This window comes from Macrosteles quadrilineatus, unplaced genomic scaffold, assembly GCF_028750875.1.
Source record: "Macrosteles quadrilineatus isolate MER2022 unplaced genomic scaffold, UCM_ALF_1.0 Scaffold_204__1_contigs__length_187771, whole genome shotgun sequence".
NCBI classification, from domain to species: Eukaryota; Metazoa; Arthropoda; class Insecta; order Hemiptera; family Cicadellidae; genus Macrosteles; species Macrosteles quadrilineatus.
Genome location: NW_026542797.1, coordinates 72,575 through 94,498, shown reverse-complemented (window position 1 = coordinate 94,498; position 21,924 = coordinate 72,575). Strand labels below are relative to the sequence as shown.

General features: G+C 39.4%; 1 protein-coding gene across 1 annotated transcript; it reads left to right on the top strand.

Moving 5' to 3' along the window:
* Nucleotides 1-506: 506 nt before the first annotated feature.
* LOC128982226 (uncharacterized protein F54H12.2-like) lies at nucleotides 507-1,829 on the top strand. Its single transcript, XM_054401293.1, has one exon. The coding sequence runs from the start codon at nucleotides 507-509 to the stop codon at nucleotides 1,827-1,829; it is 1,323 nt and encodes a 440-aa protein (XP_054257268.1).
* The last annotated feature ends 20,095 nt before the right edge of the window (nucleotides 1,830-21,924 follow it).

Genomic DNA, 21,924 nt, shown 5'->3' with positions numbered 1-21,924 from the left:
CGTTCGGGAGTCGGATTCTTGGGTGACTTGGTGTCCGCCGGTGGTACGCAACATCCCAAGTACGCGGCTGCTGCTCGTCTCAAAGAATTTACCGGCTCGCTGAAACGCAGAGCTGATGACAAAGTAGAACGTGTATTGAGTGGTGGCGGTGGCACGGTGTATAAGAAAAGACGAATACGTCGCGTCACGCCACAGTCGTTGGCGACACTTCTAAGAGTACGGACGTCCACTGCTACCGCCACTAAACAGAGGAGGAAGAGGAGCATGAGAAAATATTCTACCGCCACCAAGAGACAGCATAAGAAAACGAATAAACGGCGCAGAACTACGACCAAAAGGATTAAAAGAACGAAAACTCGACGTTCTACAACAGGCAGTAAGAGGAGGACGACGCGCAGGAGCAGGTCTAAAAAGATTCGATCTACGAAAAGAACGAGAGCACGAGTAGGATTACCGGCAATAGATATATTCAATTAGACGTGATAAAATTTTTCTACAACAACAACATGTCGTTCATCCATCAGAAATCGTGCGAATGTGTGAAAACCGAATTGGATTTATTCTCGTTACCACCCACTCAGACTAGTATAGAGAACGGTAAGTGGATTCAGTACAAGCCTATCTCGTCTTTGACAGACGATTCGCCTATAGAGTTCGTCATACCGGCTAACGGAGAAGAATACACGGACTTGACGCAAACACTGTTACACGTCGAGGCGACAATAGTGAAAGGCGACGGCACAAAAGTGGAAGAGGCGTTAGTGGAAGAAATTGGTCCGGTAAACAATTGGCTGCACTCACTGTTCAGTCAAGTGGATCTGTTCGTCAATCACAAACTGGTGTCACCGCAAAACAATACGTACGCGTATCGTGCCTATTTGGAAAACCTACTGAACTACGGTGGTAGTGCGAAAAAGTCACATCTCACGACTACGCTGTTCTACGAAGACAAAGCCGACAAAATGGACGATTGCGACATTGCCAATGACGGACTGGTCAAGCGACGAGGATTCGTCAAGAAGAGCACATACGTCGACATGGTGGGCAATTTACATCTGGACTTGTGCAATCAAGACAAGTTCATGTTGAACGGTGTCGAAATGCGATTGCGTCTCGTCAGATCGAGAAACTCGTTTGCCGTCATGTCAAAAACTGCGACGGATTGCAAGGTGCACATTCGAGAGGCGAATCTGTTCGTCCGTCGTTGTAAGATCAATCCCGGCGTGTTGGTGGCGCACAGCAAGACGCTGGAGAGTGGCACTGCCAAGTATCCGATTACACGCGTGGACGTGAAATCCATCACGCTGCCGAGTGGTATCCTGGGCAAGACGTTGGACAGCGTGTTCCTGGGACAGTTGCCGAAACGTATCATCGTAGGACTGGTGGACAACGTGGCGTTCAACGGCGATTTCAAGAAGAACCCGTTCAATTTTCAACATTTCAATTTGAACTATTTCGCTCTTTACATCGACGGTGAACAAGTGCCCTGTAAGGCGTTGACACCGGCCTTCACGGGCGACTCAAAACTGTACGCTCTCGCATATCATACGTTGTTCACCGGCACCGGAATACAGTTCGCCGACAAGGGCAACGAGATCGACAGAACGGAGTATCCGAATGGCTACTGCTTGATGGCGTTCGACTTGACGCCGGACATGTCGGCCGGTGAATCAAGTCACTGGAACCTGGTGCGTAACGGTAATTTACGCATCGAACTGCAATTCAAAGAAGCGTTGGCCGCGTCCGTCAACTGTATAGTGTACGCCGAATTAGACAACGTCATCGAAGTGGATCGACACCGCAACGTGTCCGTGGATTTTAGTGGATAAAAACAACAACAAATAAAACAAAAATACATGAGCATCCGCAGCTCATGCCTACGTCACCGCCACTCAGCTCAGTCTAACATCGACATTCGACCGTGATGGATCGTTGTTACCGTCACGCTCCGTCGCGCCAGCAGACACAAACACCAACACATAATTATAAACAGGAATCTACAGCAGTTGTTTTGGACTTACAATGTTTCAAGGACAACAACAACGAATTCATAGTGAAAGAGGCCAGTGTGGTCGACGTGTCAACAGGTACTTTGTTACTACATCACGTAGCACGTGCGCCGTTCGATCGTGATTCACTGTCCGCAGATAAACTCAGAGAGTCCTACTGGTTGACCAAACACTGTCACGGACTCGACTGGAATCGTGGTGACGTGCCCTACTACGTGTTGATTGATAAACTGCGCACATGTCTCTCACGTCGCAGCGTCGTCTATGTGAAAGGAGTGGAAAAGAAAGAATATGTAGTCAAGAATTTAATCGTCACCGCGTCGGACGGTATGACTATCGGGCAGATTTTCGCACAGAATAACAAGTACGACAGATGGACCAACGAGATAGCTGCTGCTGCTGCTGCTGCTACCACCTCGACTACGGTTGTGGTGGACTTGAGTGATATGGGTTGTGGATCACTGGCTTCGGTCGGTAATCTACTGTCTGCCAACGTGTTGCGATGCGGTCAACACAAGAGCGTAAAACACCGTTGTTCACTGTCTAACTGCACTCTCTTACGCGGTTGGTTACTGCTTACTTCCGCTGCCACAAAAGAGAACGCACACTGCGGTTTGTCGTCGTGCTACCTTTGTAGTAGACAACAGTTGAGGACTTGCTACAATGACGAAGTTGACAACGGTATATCAACAGCTGCGGCTGCATCATCACCGTCACTGATAACCCAAGCATCGATGACAGTGACGACTACATCGATCAACAGCAGTGGTATCAGCGGTCTCGATACCATTTCCGAAGAAGAAGAAGAAGAGAACGAGGACAACAAATACGAAGAAGGAGACGGCTACGACTACGAAGAATTATAATAATTAAATGATAATGAATACTACCGACATCACAAAATATTTGTCTCAACTACCACGCGAGAAAATAGCAAACACAGGAGTGTACGCGTCAGACCGCCTGCCAACACGTATCGAACCTTCGACGGCCATAGTAGTCAACACAATGCCGCACACGGAAAGCGGGGAACATTGGGTGGCCTTCTACATGGACAGTGAAGCTACGCATATAGAATATTTCGACAGTTTCGGCCGTCAACCGTTTTTGGCCGAATACCAACAGTTTCTCAGACGAAATTCTCGTCGTTACGTCTCGAACAAGTACCAACTCCAACGCCACGACACTTCCGTGTGTGGACACTACTGTCTAACTTACCTGTACTGTCGCATAATGTACGACAAGACAATGAACGATTTTGTACAGCTGTTCAACGGTGACACCTCTTCTGTCATCACACCCACCGATGCAGCCAACAACGACTTCCTGGTCCGAAGACTCTTCCATATGCTTTATCACCACTGACCATACCATACACTTACCTGAGTTTTTTTTTTTCTTTTCTATTTGAATTGTATAGATATCGAATTGAATTTTTGCAAAAAAATATATATTTATAATTATCTAATGTACATTAGAATTAGTAAATTTGGGAAAAATAAAAACACATGTTTATATTGAAAAATATTTGGTTTTGCTTTATTTACCATTATGACTCTATATAAATCAAAACAAGTTAGTGACAATTCACTATATATTTTATTATTATAATAACATTATATAAATAAATATTAAAATAAAACAATTTTTTTTTTTATCTAATATCACAGTTAAAATAATTTATTACTTTATTCAATATAAAATCTGAATGAAATTAGTAACTAAAAATTGTTACTAATTCAATACTAATTGATTCCTAAATAAATTAGAATTTGCTACCTAATAAAATTTAATTCCTAGTATATTTGGTTCCTAATATAATTAACTAGTTGTTGTCCGTCAATTGTCTTTGCCATCACCACCACGACGACGATCCGAGGCTTATGCACCGCAAACACGCGCACTATGTAGATGTTATTGTTGTACTGCTTCAATCTACTTCTTCGATGTCAACGTCGTTATCGCTCGCATCCATTGTCGCTGACGGTGACGATGCAATGTTGCGACGACTGTGGCATCTACTGGAGTTCCCGTTGCTGTCTTCTGGAGCCAAAAGCATTGCCCGGTGCGCTGGAATTTTATAGTGACCCCACGGTAACGTATTGACGCCGTCCTCTTCGATATAACGTTTGTCGTCGTACGGCGCCATCGATCGTTTCGACACCACAACGGAGTATATTATGTGGTGTCGGGACTGAAACCGATCGTTATCCGTGTACAAGACCCGCTGTTCCTGTAGACATCGTCTGTAATCGTCTACAGTCAGGCCTTTGGCCACTACGGCGCGATTCACCCCCTTGGCCCGTTTCACAGGTGGTAAACCGTCGCCGACACCGTCTTCGCTGCTATCGCTCCGCAGGAACATGAAGCAGTACAGTTTCGCCATCAGGCCGATGAATTCACTAATGATCACCCCATTGGCTTCGTCCTTGAATTTCCCCAGGACCCGGGCGTTGGTTGGATCGTAGCAGATATGGTCCCGGGGATAGTTGCTGGTGTCGAAGTCGTCCAGGTGATTCACCATGTCCTCGTAGACGTCTACGGTACGGATTAAATAGATCAGCCCGTCTGTGTCTATGTAGAGAAGTCTGAGCCGATCTATTCCATACCGCTCTTGCAGACGGTAGTGGAATCCGTACATCCACGTCTTACTGTGGTCCAGAATGCACATACCCGCGTACACCGGCTTGTCCAAGATGACGCGGACTTTCTTCATGTGTAGTAGGGCCAAGTCTTTGTTGTACCACGTCCGGTCACTGAAATTAGACTTGGCCACATACTTGGTGTACGTTTTCGGGTTTGTAGCCAATTTTATGTTAATATGTTTTCTTACATTCTGGAGGCTCATACCATAGACAGCGTTGACCATAAGCTTAAATAGTTCCACCTCGAACTTGTTCTTGGCCTGCTGCCTGAGTCTGGTATTCATCGCCACGTACGGTTGTAGCCACTTTCGCTGCTTGAAGCGCAGAACACGATGTATCCGACGCACACGCAATCCGTTGTCCATCGCCTGCTGAAGTGCTCGATAATGGATTACGTATGCGTCTTTATCAAACAGGGTGACCATTAGTTTAGCAGATTTGCCTACGCTGTATGTGCGGAGGACGTCGTCCGCATATGGCAATTGGTCTCGAGGCGCTTTCCGCAGTTCCGGACAGAACGGCAGGTCTCGGTGTTTGTCATGGAGTCGAGGATCTCGTGGATACTCCAAATCCACCTCCAAGACGTAGCCTACATCTCCGTCTGCCGGTATGTCCTCGATGACCAATTCGTCTATTTCCTGACGCGACAGCCACTCGAAATCTTTGTACGGGAGCGACTGCGACATGGCCCATCCGTATAGGTTGTTTGCGTCGTAGTACATAATATAATCTCCATATATGTGGTTGTTGTTATCTACGGCGCTAACGCTAGTCGAAGGTGCGAACCGACCGTCTCGGCTGACGCCATTTTCAATTCGCCTCTTATTGTTGCTACTCCTGCTACCACCTGCTGATGTTGAAGGATTGTTGACGGTGGTAGCGTTGGTGTATTTATTATTGGCGACAGCGTGTCGGGTTGCGCACTGGGTCAAGCCACCCCGGATCCCTTTCTCGAAGAACAGGTACATATCTACGTCCTGTAGGGTATCCAGGGTCACGTCAGTTTTGAAGAGCATCACGTCCCAAGCGTACGACGGTAAGGTCAACCAGTGGGCTGGATCGAGGTCGTAATGTTCCAGACACTGGTCCCGAAAGCCCTCGAAGACGTCCGCCAACAGCAACACGTCTGTTTTCAAATACAAGTCGGCATAGTCTCCGAGGGTTGTGCAATTGAAGTGTGACCATACGCGTCGGGCGTGAGCATAATCTTCTTCTTTTACGTCCTCCTTGCGTAGGCTGTCTCTGAAGGATTCTGGCGGCGGTAACACGTTTTCGTCCAATACCGAGAGTGACGTTACGTACTCGTATGGAAAAACTCCTTTGCGATGTACTAATGCAAAGTCAGCATCGGCAGGAAAAAAGGATTTTGTGATTTTAAGATGTTCTATTGGCATAAGGGAAACTAAATTTGACAAGGCTCGGGACAAAAATCTATAAGAATCTACAAATCTAAGTGTGAGTCGGTTGTGACGATTCGCACCGTCATGTACGAATCGTTTACTGAAGGAGATGTATTTTTCTTCTGTGTTGGCGAGTACGTTTACGTCACCCCCGTCTATGGCCAGCTCTCTTACCACAAAATGAGCATCATAATTGCTCAAATTGTGGAAGTAGCAATGTATCGTGTCTTGCTCCTTGAATTTTAAATTGCAAGACCGATGTGCTGCACCTCGAAACGTGTAGGGGGGTGAGTGTTGGTGATCACGAACTGCTGGATCGTTTCGGCCGTCACCGTCACCGTCGACGAATGGTTTCTTACAGATGTGACATCTGGTGGCGGCACGAAACTCCGCTTCTTGCTGCGCATCTAATTGTGGTTCGGTCCGGCGTGTTTTGTACAAAACATCTCCTATACGCCGGACGTCTTTCTTGATGGATTCCATAAAATGATGCGCAGCGTTCTCACCCCTATAGAGACGAAGTTCCGAAAACGTGTTACCGCGGTCTACTTGATTGGCTCCTAACCTGTGGCTATCACGAACGTAGTAAGCGTACGCGTACGGTCTGTGAACCTTCCTTGTCCTGACATGATCAGAATCCGGTCTATTGTTTTTATGTGGTTTTCCCCCTCGCTGTGTTGCTGGATCTTCATCCGGAGGGGGGACTGTCGGTGGATCTGTGAGAGGTTGTTGGTCGTCTTCTTGATCGTATGGTACGAGCGCACACTCAAAGTCGGCATAAATAGTAAATCTTTGTCGCTGTGTACGCTCGTACCTATCAAACTTAATGTGTTTCTTAGGAGCCAGATCGGTGCGCAACGGCGCATGGTCTAAACAATATTTCTTGTGTTCTGCAAGTCGCTGCTCACCCCGTTTACCGTCAACTGTCGGTGTGTTGTCAAAATGAGCGAAACAGCGCTTGCAAATGAACAATCTACCATGGTGTCGAGTGATCTGGCTCCTGACCAATCTCTCGAAGTTTTTGATGAGTGCATAATGTGTAGTTTCATGATCTGACAGGTACAAGAGGTCGAAATGGTCATCGAGTTCTCGGTCTACTACACGGAGTGGATATACGATGTATTCGTACTTTGATGTTAATTGACCGTCTCTCCGTGTAGTCCGGACCCGATCCAATCCGTACACGTTTACGCTTACTCCAACGTTTCTCTTCTCAAATGTCGGGATTTGCTCCAGCCGTACAGGAAAAGTTAATTGGGAAAAATCTAAATCAATTCGCGCACGGAACTCGGGTGAAAAGTCCGTGGCGTTTAGCTGGTGACGATAGGGATTATGAATAAATTTGGACAAAATGGCGTACATGAAGCATTTTTGATCCCGATCATTCAGCACGTTGATCACGGCCTTTTTAGCAGCGACGCTTTGGGGCAACGGGACGTACGAGCTACCTCCGAGAGGTCGGTAAACATTGACGCGGATCTCCATGTCTACGATCCTCGCGAAGGTCCAGCCCGAGCCCTTCATTTCGCACGCCTCCTTTTCGTCCACCAACTTTTGGAACAAATTACTACACAGTTCATCTATGTCGGTGGACCGGAGAACGGCGACATTCTTTGTCTTAAAGGCGCGTCGACACGTTTGGTCGTGAACGTTCGTGAATTCGCAATCTAGCCACAGGTTGGTCTTGATGGCTGTCACGTGTTCCAATATGCGGTGCATAAGCGTTACAATATCCTCAAACAATTGAGTCAGAAACTCGGGGATAGTAAGCCGAGAGGGCGCTTCGTCACGTAATCTGTACGTTTTTAATCGTCCGCGAAACGCCGTCTCGACTTCTTCAAAATTCTCAGGTGCAATATTCCCCGGAATTTCTGACGGTTCGTCACTACCACTACCACTACCACTACCACTAGGGCTGTAACTACTACTACCTTGGCTGCCACCGCCTCCATGTTGATTGGACGGTCCTGCAGTTGGTGGAGGCGGTGTCGGTGGTGGCGGTGGGGGTGGTGGAGGAGAATCCTCGGTGCCCCATATTTTCACCCTCTTCGACCTACAGTGAAAACGCAAGTGTCTGTTCATGCTGAACTCTGTTTTGAACTGGCGGCCGCACTCAGGGCACCGAAATCTCTTGAGGGATATCGCTGCCGGACAGTTGGCCTCCATATGTCTTCTGAGGCAAAATCTTCTGCCAAAGGCTCGACCACAGTCCGGACAAACGTATCGCGTCGCTGGGGGCGGTGGTGATGGCTGTGGGGGTGTCGGTTGCTGCTGCTGCTGCTGCTGCTGCTGGTGCTGCTGCTGCTGCTGCTGCCACGGACGCCAGAGTTGATGGGGCTGTGGTGGCGGCGGCGGCTGTTGCTGCTGCTGATGTGGCGGCGGCGGCGGCGGCGGCGGCGGCGGCGGCGACGGCGACGGCGATGGCACCGATGAAGCGCCGGTGGGAGACGGGGTCGTCAAATCTTAGATAAACAAACAAACAAAATATTTAATTAATATTTGATTTATTTAATAACTCTTTTTGAATCTATAATTGAATCAATAAAACTTTTATTTATAATTGAATCAATAGCATTTTTATTTATTAATCAGTCAATTAGTTTTGATTTATAATTCAATCCTTTCATTTTAATTTACAATTCAATCAATACATTTTAATTTATTATTCAATTATGTTATTAATTTATTTTTATTTTATTTTATTTTTATATATATATTTTTTTTTTACTTTACGTTAATCAAGTTTAATTTATTTTGATTATTTATGTTTAAGATAATTAAGACTTTTTTTTTCACAAATAGGATATATATATTTTAAGTACAAATAATAATTACCGATAATAGAATGGTCGGGTGACGAGTTTTGGTCTACATTGTCGTCGTCGTCGACGTCGTTGACACTGTCTCCTTTGGACAATGGACCAGCCATCATGTCTGCCTCCTCTCGCATACTAGCAGAACGGCTCTCTGAAATCAAATGATCAGTTTCTTCAATCGATTGTTAATTTATAGCAGCTAATTGTAAAGAACAATCGTTATTGAAATAAATCCAATCATAAAGATTTTTTTTTTATATATAAACTAAATTGAAAGGAATTGAATGCATTTATTACTAAATAATTTATCTATTTATTTTGGAAGAAATTTTAAATAAATATTTCTTTTTGTAGATAATAAACTGAGTAGAAAAGAATATTTATAAATTGGTTTATAAATAAAATTTATGTTATAAACCAAATAACAAAGAATCTTGTATTGAAACATTAGTCTATTAACTAAATTTATCTTTTATTTATTTATTTTTTTTATATATAAATCATATCCTTATTACCTCCCCGAACATTATCGACAAGCATCTGACGAGCCCCGTTGGTGTCTTCGTCCTCGTCCTCGTCCTCGCTGAGACCGGCCCATTCGTCCAGGGTCGACTGGACGCTGACGAGGTGGGTCACCCGAAGATGATCCCGAAGTTCACGCCGGCTCCCGAACGACGCCATGCAGCACCGACATGTGGCTGTCTCTGCTTCTATAGTAAACAATAACGATCCCCAGAATAGTTAATGTCGTATATTTTGAAAGAATATTTAAATAAATATATATTCTTTTGACCTATTTGCAATGAGTTTTTTTTTTTTTTTTGTTAAAATAAATTAAAATTTAATTATGAGCCATTTATAAATAATCTTCTCCTCGTTCAGATGTGAAAGAATAATTCTATCCTGTCAATGTAGAAAAAAAATTCGGTCATTAAAACGAATGAATGCATACGATTAACTTTATTTTATTTATTTTTTTTTTTATTTTATTAATATACAAACCTTCAGGTTCTAGCTGACTATCAGTAAGCATAGGCACGTCGAGCAGCTCTTCACCTTCAGGTTCTAGCTGACTATCAGTAAGCATAGGCACGTCGAGCAGCTCTTCGATCGTCCCCGATGCATTGTCGTCATCGTCGTCAATGACAATGACGTCATCGTCGTCAATCTCCGGCGACTCAAACCGTTGATGGTGAGTCTGCGGCGGAGTTGGTAACGGACCACAGTGCGACGCGTGAGTCACCGCATAGTGCTCTCGAACATCATCATGACAAGAAAACGTCCTGTCACAACATTCACACTCGTATCCACCGGTCTGTAGGTGGACCGACTGATAATGGTGCAGGGCGTGTTCATGACACGAGAATGGTCGATCGCACACGGGACACACGTTCGGACCGAGGTACGTCGACGGCGGTGGTGATTGCACGTCTCCGTTCATCTACAGCAAGACACGCGACAGAAATAATAATTAATTATTCATAAAAAAAAATAAATAATATCTTTGATTATGCCAGTGTAGTCTAAAATTTAAGCTAAACCTGTCCTGAACCAATGTCACATATTCAAAAAATAGAATAGCATTTGAGTAAAAAAAAAAAATAATAATACCGTATGCAGTATATAGTAACCACTCAGTTCCGGAGGTGTAGGATGACCAGGGGCGGTGGGGATGTGCAGGGGGAGAGGGATGTGCAGGGGGAGGGGGATGTGCAGGGGGAGGGGGATGTGCAGGGGGAGGGGGAGGTGCAGTGGGAGGGGGAGGTGCAGGGGGAGGGGGAGGTGCAGGGGGAGGTGTAGGGGTGAGGGGGAGGTGCAGGGGGAGGTGCAGGGGTGAGGGGGAGACACTCACACGCATGCGCACCCACACGCACGCGCACCCACACAACAAACTATTTTTAAAATTTTTATAAAGTCAAAAGCTTTGTTGCTTCCTATCATTCATAATATAGCATAAATAATCTGTAACTTATTTTTAGCTTTGTTTTAGATAAATAACTATATTTATATTTGCATGTAGAATTTATTGTCTTTCTAAAAACCGTGTTCTTATTAAATTATTCTAATTTTTTTTTTTTTTATTTATAACATAAGTGTTATTTATATGATTAAAACTGTTGCAATAGGAAATGTCTACTCACTGTTCTGTTAAAGTTACAAAGAAGGAAAAATGAACTGTTTGCTGCCAGAAACAAGAAAATGAAATGTGTTTTTCATCCCGCGCGTGCTTTGCATGGCGCATGGGATTATGTAATTAATTTAAGAATTGCATGAATGAAATTGATTGAATTGAATTGAAATGAAAAAATTTGAACTTATTTTTAATGTATATGTGTTAGAAATATTGTTCAAAGAAACATAGTAATGTTTAATGTAATTCGATGATTTTGCAATATGATAACGTCTCGTATTACAGACAGGAGTACTTCTTTTAATAATATAAATTTATCTTTAAAATAAAATGAATTAGCAATATTAAAATATTATTCAAAATAGACTCACAGAAAATTAACATTGACTTTGACTAGACGTTTATGCAATATGATAAAGACATGTATAATAATTACAACTGATTTTAATGGATTTCGTTGCAATAGGAAATGTCTACTCACTGTTCTGTTAAAGTTACAAAGAAGGAAAAATGAACTGTTTGCTGCCAGAAACAAGAAAATGAAATGTGTTTTTCATCCCGCGCGTGCTTTGCATGGCACATGGGATTATGTAATTAATTTAAGAATTGCATGAATGAAATTGATTGAATTGAATTGAATTGAAAAAATTTGAACTTATTTTTAATGTATATGTGTTAGAAATATTGTTCAAAGAAACATAGTAATGTTTAATGTGATTCGATGATTTTGCAATATGATAACGCCTCGTATTACAGACAGGAGTACTTCTTTTAATAATATAAATTTATCTTTAAAATAAAATGAAATAGCAATATTAAAATATTATTCAAAATAGACTCACAGAAAATTAACATTGACTTTGACTAGACGTTTATGCAATATGATAAAGACATGTATAATAATTACAACTGATTTTAATGGATTTCAATTTGTTTAAAGTACAATAATATTAAAATATTTTTTTTTTTCATGAGATAGACTCTTAAAAAAATAAACACTGCCTTTGACTCGATGATTACACAATATGCCAAAGACAGTTATTATAATTGTTAAATCTCCTAAAATGTGTAGTAATACTATTATACACTTATTATGTATTAATATTAACTCTAGTACTTACGATTTAATCCAAACAAACACTTGCACAACACTGTTCACTAATTTCCGTTGAGCGTGGTAGCTAAGAAACTAACAACTGCACACAGCGAACTCCAAACCCTAACTGAAGCTCTTGTGGCAAAAGGCAGAGACACGACGCACGGAGGGTGGAACCTTCCACGAAGATCCAGTGGTAAACAACACTTGTTCCTTTGTCGGTGTCAATCGACGGAACGTTCTAGAAGGTTTCCTTTGTTAGTGAACTAAACAAAGCTTTTTAGATACTTGTCAAGATTTGCTCACCTTCGTCAAATGTAATGGTCTTACTAAGAGCCTTTAGAAACTCAAATAATGGATCCGTCAATCACTCGTTAAGTGGATTTCTTTGTCTGTGCCAATAGGCAGAGACACGACGCACGGAGGGTGGAAACTCCACGAAGATCCAGTGGTAAACAACAGGTGTTCCTTTGTCGTCGACAATCAAAGGAACGTTCTCGAAAGGATCCTTTGTTAGTGAACTAAACAAAGCTTTTTAGATGCTTGTCAAGATTTGCTCACCTTCGTCAAATGTAATGGTCTTACTAATGGATCTGTCAATCACCTGTTAAGTGGATTTCTTTGTATCCTAGGATCAAGGGGAGTGCCGCTGATAATTGCTTTCCGTTGTATTGAAAAATCAAAGGGATAGCCGACTACACCTCTCTCCGTTGGAGGTCTAGCACATCCCAGGATGTGCCGGTGTATCGAAACATCAAAGAGAGCGCCACCGATAATTGCTTTCCATTGTATCGAAGCTTCAAAGGGATAGCCACCAGCACTTCGCTCCGTGGGTGGTCTGGCACATCCGGAGGTGCAGGATGACTAAGGGGGATGTGCAGGGTGAGGGGGATGTGCAGGGTGAGGGGGATGTGCAGGGGGATGTGCAGGGGGAGGGGGAGGTGCAGTGGCGTGGGGAGGTGCATGGCGGGGGAGGTGCATGGGGGAGGGGGATGTGCAGTGGGAGGGGGATGTGCAGGGGGAGGGGGAGGTGCAGTGGGAGGGGGAGGTGCAGGGGGAGGTGCAGGGGGGAGGGGGGGGGGGAGGTGCCACCGTGGGTGGTCTGGCACATCAGTGCACATCAATTGCACATCGCGCAAAGCACCCATAACAATACTACTCACATGTGCAGTGAAGTGAGTGTGTTTTTGGTGGTGCCTCTAAAGAGCCACACAATCAGTGAGAGGAAGTGCCAACTGCCAAGCAATATTATTCTGTCAATTCAAGTTTTTCTTTTTGTCTGAGATTTATCACTGTATCGTTTTCATTCTTAATATTTTAATCCCTGTTAAATTTTTTTATATCTTTATCAATTGTTGTTACTCCTTGTTGTTGTTTTCTATAGTTTTTAATGATATATTCCTTTCAATTATTTGTGTTATTTCTATTGTTGATTGATTATCTTCTCGAATATTAATATCTTGTAATATAATAATTTGTAATATAACGGGATTGTTATTTATTTATATTGTTATGTACTATATTGTTATTTATTTATATTGTTATTTTTTTATTGTTATTTATTGTTGATTTTTCTATCGATTGTCTTATTGAATTTGTGTTTAAGCTTGAAACTGTTTTTCGCTCATTTTCAAATGGCTCTGTCGTTGGTATGTATGTTTAATGCACAATGTATCATGTAATCTTGTTAAACCCACTTGTAAAATGGTGTTTGCCGTTTAATAAAAATGAAATGAAATGAAATGAAATGTAATGTAATGTAAACATTTGAAGCCACGAAAACACATGCAGTTCAGGACCTATTTAGTGTATTGGGTTAAATATTTATTTAAAACAATGCAGCATCAAAAAACAGCTGATTGATTTATTACTTAACACAGAATATTGTCATTTAGTTGGTAGACCATCTGAACAGATTGCACCACGTTTTTTTTACTTCAAATTGTTACGTACTTGGGAAGTCTAATCTGTGTATAATCAATGATGGTACCCATTCATAATTTGAATGTGACACATAAACATATTTATCAGATATTTTATTAATTTATTATATACTTTATAAGGTGTAGTATGTTTATACCCAGGATAAACCCTGGAGATTGAACTATTGATTAAAGAAACTGCGTTCGGTTGGAAAATTAGGTATGATAAATTTATCAACATTGTATGAAAGTAGCTTCGAAGGACTAACTTTATCTTGAGGTGGTTTACTTTATTGCAAAACACAACCAATGCCGTACTAGTTCCTAATTGGACAACAGTGTTAGAGTAAAATTTGAAAAAAATTAAAAACTCTTTATATAACAAAGCAAAATAGGGCCATATAAACCCTATTACACTTCCATCTAATACATAAAGGAATTAAATTACAAAGAAATGCCCAAATCTTATATACATCTTTACACTTGTACTGTGTTTTTGTAAATAAGGTACACTACCTGAGTTATTCAACAATAATATTTTAACTAAATGAAATAAAAAAATGTGTAAATTAGTGCGACTAAGAACAGAAGTGAACCCGAGGTCGGAAAATGAGCGGGTGTAAAAAAAAAACACTTTTCGCCCGTAAATGAACAATATTTTTCGTCATATTGCATGAATTTCCAACGAACTAAGCTAGCAAACGAAAATACTTAATATTTTCATAACCTTTAAAAACGACTTCCAACTTGTTTTCAATTTTGCTTATGCAAACAAGCAGCCGTTTAGTAATTGAATCAATTATTTCGTCTATAACGATTGTGTTGGTGTTCAATATGTCAAAATATTATATTTTATTAATATAAATACAGGGTGTCCTGGAACTATCTACCAATATTTTAGGGCATTGTTTCTGGGTAGTGAACATACCTAAATATCATATTTAAATTGTCCGGAAGTCCTTAGTTACTCACATAGCCGCCATTTTGTTTTTTAGTTATTAATTTTTTTTCTAAAGAGTGGTTAAACATAAGGAATTGAAACTTTGCATATACATTTATGACAACGAGACAAAGCTACCAAAGAAATTATGAAGATTTTTTAAATTCATATAACAAAATGGCGGCCAATTTAAATGTTGTTTCTTAAATAACTCGAAAACCGTTGATTTTACAAACTTGTTACAAGTATAAATTGCTTAAGGCAGTTTTATTACAAATCGATTGACACCTTAATTCTTAAGATTGGATAAGTATTAACTGAGATATGGTAGTTTTTGTTTTTTCCTTCCACCATAGTAGTTTTAGTTATACGTGACCGCTGGAGGTTAGTTGCAGCGCATGCTGATAGCGGTCACGAATCACTAAAACTACCATGTATTAGTATAAATATATTTTGTCAATATGTTGTTCGATTTGTCAAAATATTGACAGCAATTCAAAAATCAATTTGTATTACAATTTCAATACATGTGATTATTTACCGTTGAAGCTTAAAACAGAGTTTTACTCGTTCAAAGTAATTTCCATAACATATATATGAATTCGGATGGCGTTAATGGCCTCTGGGGGCCTAAAAACAAAAAAGGAAATAGACCATGAAAGTAAATCCCATTTCCTGAATGGGAAATTTGCTAAAACAATTCCATAATGTAAATATTAATGTGTATATACACTTTCTAACACACTGGACTTATTTTTACAAGATGCATGGTGAGAACGCATGAACTAGCTAGCTCAGCTATTACAGTATAGCATGTTGAATATGCATTAAGAGCCGGTATATATAGCGGTATGTAAGTTCCTTGCGAACGCTTTTGCCACTTTATGGCCCAATCTGCTTCGAATGTATGAATATATGTATGAATAGTGTTTTGTCGTTTGTCGCGCAATAGCCAGGAATATGACCAGCTTATTCGAGTTATTTAGTTGCATGTCACAGTTATTTTCATTATAACCGATTGTTATGTGTCATACTAAAAAGCCAACCATTTATGGAACTTTTTGAAAAGAGAACTAGTTAGGTTTCCCGTTGATGTAAATTGCATTTAATTGATCTACATAGTACATAGTGATCATAGCCGGGTCATCATGCAGTTTTACTGTAAGAACCTTTGATTTGCGTCAATCATATTATGTTATGATCTAATTTATATATTTTTTATAACAAACCAAAAATATAACTAAAGATCGAATGCACAAATAAGCTGATGATGGTGGCCTTTTTATATGCAGTATATCAAATTAATATTATGATACCAAACTCATCTTGTCTTTGGCATCAAGAAATTTTATTTTTTCTTGAAAAACATGTTACAGTAGTATATTTTAGGGTTGTATACGATTGCTAGAAGAGGATTATAAGATATTTATGTCTCGTTTCGTGAAAGTAGTGGGATTGTGAATGTTTCCAAGATAAAACCTAGCACTAAGATTTATTGTCCTTTTATCTAATTCTGTTAAAATATTAAGACACTATCACTGCTCTTGTCTCAACAGTCGTTTATTGCGTACCTAATTCATTGAGATATACAAATGGTGTTGAAGTTGCTGCACGAATGGTTGTTAATTAGTAATTAATGTTAATTAAGAATCATTTTAATAAATGGTAAAGTGTGGCTTTAACTTGGATATACAAATTGGAGCAGTTTTATAATTGATAACCTAAATTTCCCCATGGAATGAATTCTTGCATATTTTTGTTTGGTTTTTGATATTTTAAAGTAGGTAACTATATTTTACTTTTGTATTGGTTGATAAATATTTCTGATAAACAGAATTGAAGATCACTGTTACTATGTTCTTATTACATTTATTAGTATAAAATTCAATATCATAGTTGCAAAAACCTGCAATTATATGAAGAACTTCCGTGATTTAAAGGTTGACTAGTTAATTTTCTAATGAATAACTAATATTACAACATTAACCTAGACAAAAATATCCCAAATGTATTCATGTGTCTCTACTCTGAGTCAACAAATGATAGATCAGAGTGGTACAAACATTGTTTGACTATGTGTACCGATTATGCAAATGGCCCAACACTTCATACGTCGATTATGTGTCAATGTATGAAATACACACTCAATACATCATGTGTGGGTGATACACTACTGTTAAATCGAACCACAATACAATAATGTACAATGAGAGTATGTTACCATGATAGACCCTTTACCGATTATTTTAAAGACACATGTAAACTAATAGATGATTGATAAATAAATATTTAAAACTAATGCACCTGTTGCTCGAATTCGAGCAAAGTATTACGGGCGTCATTTCAAAACAAATAATAGTCATAATTTCCGATGACTCAAAAGAGTCAACTCAAAGATTATGTAATCAATCACTCCACTCCAGTTATCGACACTGAAAACGAACTCACTATGAAAACGAACGCTCTTGTGTGTATCATGTGTTTACTATGAACAGCTGTAATTAAAACAAATTATTCGTCTGTTTAAGTAAACAAAATCTTTTCATCATAAAAATACATTGGGATTTTGATGGCCTTTGGAGTAAAGCCCGAGGACTTTTACAACAGGAATTGGTGAATCTACACAAAAAATACTTAATTTTGACACATCGTTTATAAAAATCCGTCCATTGTTAACGGAGAAGTAGTGTTTCGTAGAAATCGCCTTCACGTATCTATATATATAAAAGGCAAAGCCCTCACTGACTGACTGACTCACTCATCACTAATTCTCGAACTTCCCACTTACCTAGGAGGCTGAAATTTGGTACACTGATTCTTTAGGCATTAAATAGGAAAACTGAGTGGTTTTTATTCTGATCGGACTCTCGGGCTCCGCCCCAGTGGCTCTGGAGTTTCCCATGTTAACCTAATGAGTACTCATATTTAAATGGAATTAATGAATCATAACAGCTGTTTCAATTAAACAAGTTGGTTCTGTTCTGTGATGTTCAATAGCATTAAAGTTACTAGAATTACCAACAGAGTGCAGCACTATTATTTTTTTAAATTTATGACAACAGCTAATTTGCAACCAAAAGGTGAGTGAGCGCAGCGAACGAACTTCAACCCGGAGGCGAGTTAGCGTAGCGAACGAGCTAACCTGAAGGCAAGTGAGCGCAGCGAACGAGCTCCAACCGTAAAGGTGTATATATATAAAAGGCAAAGCCCTCACTGACTGACTGACTCACTCATCACTAATTCTCCAACTTCCCACTTACCTAGGAGGCTGAAATTTGGTACACTGATTCTTTAGGCATTAAATAGGAAAACTGAGTGGTTTTTATTCTGATCGGACTCTCGGGCTCCGCCCCAGTGGCTCTGGAGTTTCCCATGTTAACCTAATGAGTACTCATATTTAAATGGAATTAATGAATCATAACAGCTGTTTCAATTAAACAAGTTGGTTCTGTTCTGTGATGTTCAATAGCATTAAAGTTACTAGAATTTAATGCTGGGTATAAAAAAATTAACAAAAAACATAAACAGCAAGACCTTAAAAAAAGAGTCACTCTAAAATAATTTGTATGACTGATTATAGAAATATAAAAATATCATGATGTAAAAAAATATAAAAGCAATCTACAATATTTAAATTTACATTCATTCTCATACTGCTTTGGTTATCTCTTATGTATAGTAGGCGGGTGCACTCTATGAGCACGTAGATGTCAACCACACACTGTAAAGTGAGCTTTTGACCTAATGTAGCTCAATTCCTCTCTTGACGCCAACCATCGCTACTCTTATTCTAGCATTGTTAAATTGTTTCTTTGATGTGTTCTGTTTTATGGCGTATTTAAATTAGGGGCCCTAACCCAAGTCTCCGGTTGGGAACATAAGAGGGTAAGCAAGTGGATCTAACGACAGATCTATAATGGATACGCGTTTAACATTATTAGTGTTGGAAAAAACTATACGATTTATTTGGCCAGGTGGTGCTTTGATTTCAGCTTTAAAAATTGCTGCGAAATCTTCACAGGTAGCACCATTGTAGCGAGGGAAGACACTTATGTTATTATGTACATAAGAATCTCACTTGACTCCTCGGAGCTCTCTTCCCTACATAATGTCTGCCACAGTCTTCAAAGATTTGCAAATGGGTTGGCATTGTGACCCTATTTCCCGCATATTTTTATTACACTTTTTTTAATTGTACTTGGTTCTCCTTTGGGTTCTAGTGACATTGCCGTGCTTACTTATATATCTGTGCGTATTTAGGATCATCACCTTCTTGAGGAATTAGAGGACTCACTCGGTGGTAAAATTTGTCACGGATCTTGAAATTGCAGATCCCCTGTGGAACTTTCTCATCTTAATGAGCTTTGGAGCTGACCATGGTAAAGGCAGAACTGAATTGACGAACTTTATCCAAATAAATTCTGGATATAAGTCTCACAGTCCTATTTTCAGATTGGGAGTTTCCAATAAGAACCCGAAGTTTATTGTGTTGATTTGCACAAATGAGGTAAACGAACCTTTCATTTAACTTAACTGTCTCGGCCAGTCTTCTCTTGCTTAAAAATATGTAAGCCACTACAATGTAAACATTTAACATTCATTTGTCCGAGATTGGACTATCACAACGGTGGTACTACCACTATGTACCCATCAAATGTTCAATTGAGAGGTTGATGCAAGCGGTCATGTTCGCGTTCCCTCCAGCCACTTACAGTTCTTCGTCGTACTGGCGGCATTTGATTTTACATTGAAATGAAATAAGAAAGTTAACCAAACAACAGAAAACACTATAAAGTAATTGGAATTTTGATACACATTGTAAATTACATGATAATATGGTAATGTAATGGATAACTGCCCAGTGAATAATCACTTTTAAACATTCACTTCATCACATCGGACTGTAACTCCCTACATGATAGTCAGTAAAATACGATGTAAGGTAAATCAATTTAACCGTAGACAAAAAGAATTAAATACTTATTAAATATTTACTCTTAAACACTTTGTTGTCTAGTATTGATAGGAAACTTTTTATTATGAACCAGACTTAGTTAACAGATTGAAACAAAATAATAAATTCCAGCTTTGCTCTGGAAGTTTTAAGTCCTGCAGTCTGTGGTTAACCTTAAAAACTATTTCAAACTACGTCCATATGTTATTTGTAAACAAAGGGAAATGAGTTTGATCAAATGTCAGCAGATAGCGCCACCTTCCAAACTTTAGCCCTTAAGTGTACTTAAGTGGTGCCCTTTCTAAATATTCTGGGACGTATTTGCACATCTACGCGAAAATACCTTTAATTTGACACCTCAAACTTTAAAATCCGTCAAACCGTTATCGAGTTATGACTGTGAAAATAAAACTGCTTGCGTATTAATATATAGATTTAATAGTGATTTATTTTATATACACGTAAATTCAATTTTAAAACTATCAATTAGATTAATATTTTAGTTTGTTACTATTTTACTTGGTCTTTTAAAAGTTTGATTACTTCCAAATTACAAAAAATCTAGATGCTGACCATTTTCTTTACAAGGCCAAGTTATTGCTAGAAATATGTTTCTTCTAGCAAACAAGGATTATTTTCATGTTGTTTCTTGTCTCAGGATTACTGTTTTAGATTATAAAAGGTATAATGTTACCTGGATCTGCCAAAGTAATCCAAATGCTGTCTAACGACTACGCGTTTGGAAGCAGTATAAGCTTCATCTTCAGGTCGTCAAGAACACATTTCACTCATGAGAGGTCGTCAAATAAATATAATTTTTACACATACATGGACGGAGAATAGTTACTGTAACAGTAACTATTCTCCGTCCATGTATGTGTAAAAATTATATTTATTTGACGACCTCTCATGAGTGAAATGTGTTCTTGACGACCTGAAGATGAAGCTTATACTGCTTCGAAACGCGTAGTCGTTAGACAGCATTTGGATTACTTTGGCAGATCCAGGTAACATTATACCTTTTATAAGGATTATTTGATTTAATATCAATAATTTGGCCAGCCAACTATTATTTTGACGGGTCATTAAAGATGGATTAAATTTGGGAGAGTTAGCCTATATCATTTATAGTTTATGATATTAATGGTTTAAAGATGCATGGTACAGTCCTTACTTTCAAATTATAAAACTAATTCAAATAATTTGTTGCTAATTGCCTACAACCTTTCGAGATTTAGTTATTAGTAGTTAACTCTGGACCTCCTAAAGTTAACCAGAGTTAAAAGATTTTATTTGGGCAATATTTTGGCGAAAGTCAGTACAGAGTACTTAATTAATAAGCTATTTAAAAAATAACCTTTTTAAAACAATAAACCTTTATGATTATTACGTGTGAATTTGTTTAGGGTCTATTTGAGAGAAAACTTATCGAATGCAGACATTTGTAGGCAGCTTTGTCGAGCAATCTTGTTAACGAAACTCTCTCACATATTGTTTCTGTAACTTAGCAAACGCGTGGAATACAAAATGGTTGCTTTGTTAATTCTATTGAAATCAAACATAATCAAATTAAATTTAACATAAGAAATTTCCGAATTATTTCCTGACCAAGTTTTCAATGTTGATTCCGTAACAATTAGGCTAAAAACTTTCATAACCATAACACACCAAACACCAAACAGTCCTCCCCTTTGAAATTGGCCTGTCGGGTTGGTACTAGATTCAAAGTGTGGTATTGTTAAGATACTGATTTAATTTTTTTGTGCTTCACTGATTTAATTGTTTTTTCAAGACACAAAATAGTCAACAACAATTCAGTCGAGGATGAAAATGGTTTTTGAAATGTAATGTAGGAAGATTATAATGTCTCTAAATAGGTGAGGAACTAAGATATTCCTACAAACGCGTTGCACAATAAACAATAAAGTAATTATACCGATAACTAACGTTGCATTTGGAAATAGCTTCGACTGTTTTGACCAGTTACTTTAAAGCTGCAAATTAATTTCAT

What these genes read in the sequence shown, in the direction of transcription:
- LOC128982226 (XM_054401293.1), top strand. Translation starts at nt 507, where the DNA reads ATGTCGTTCATCCATCAGAAATCGTGCGAATGTGTGAAAACCGAATTG.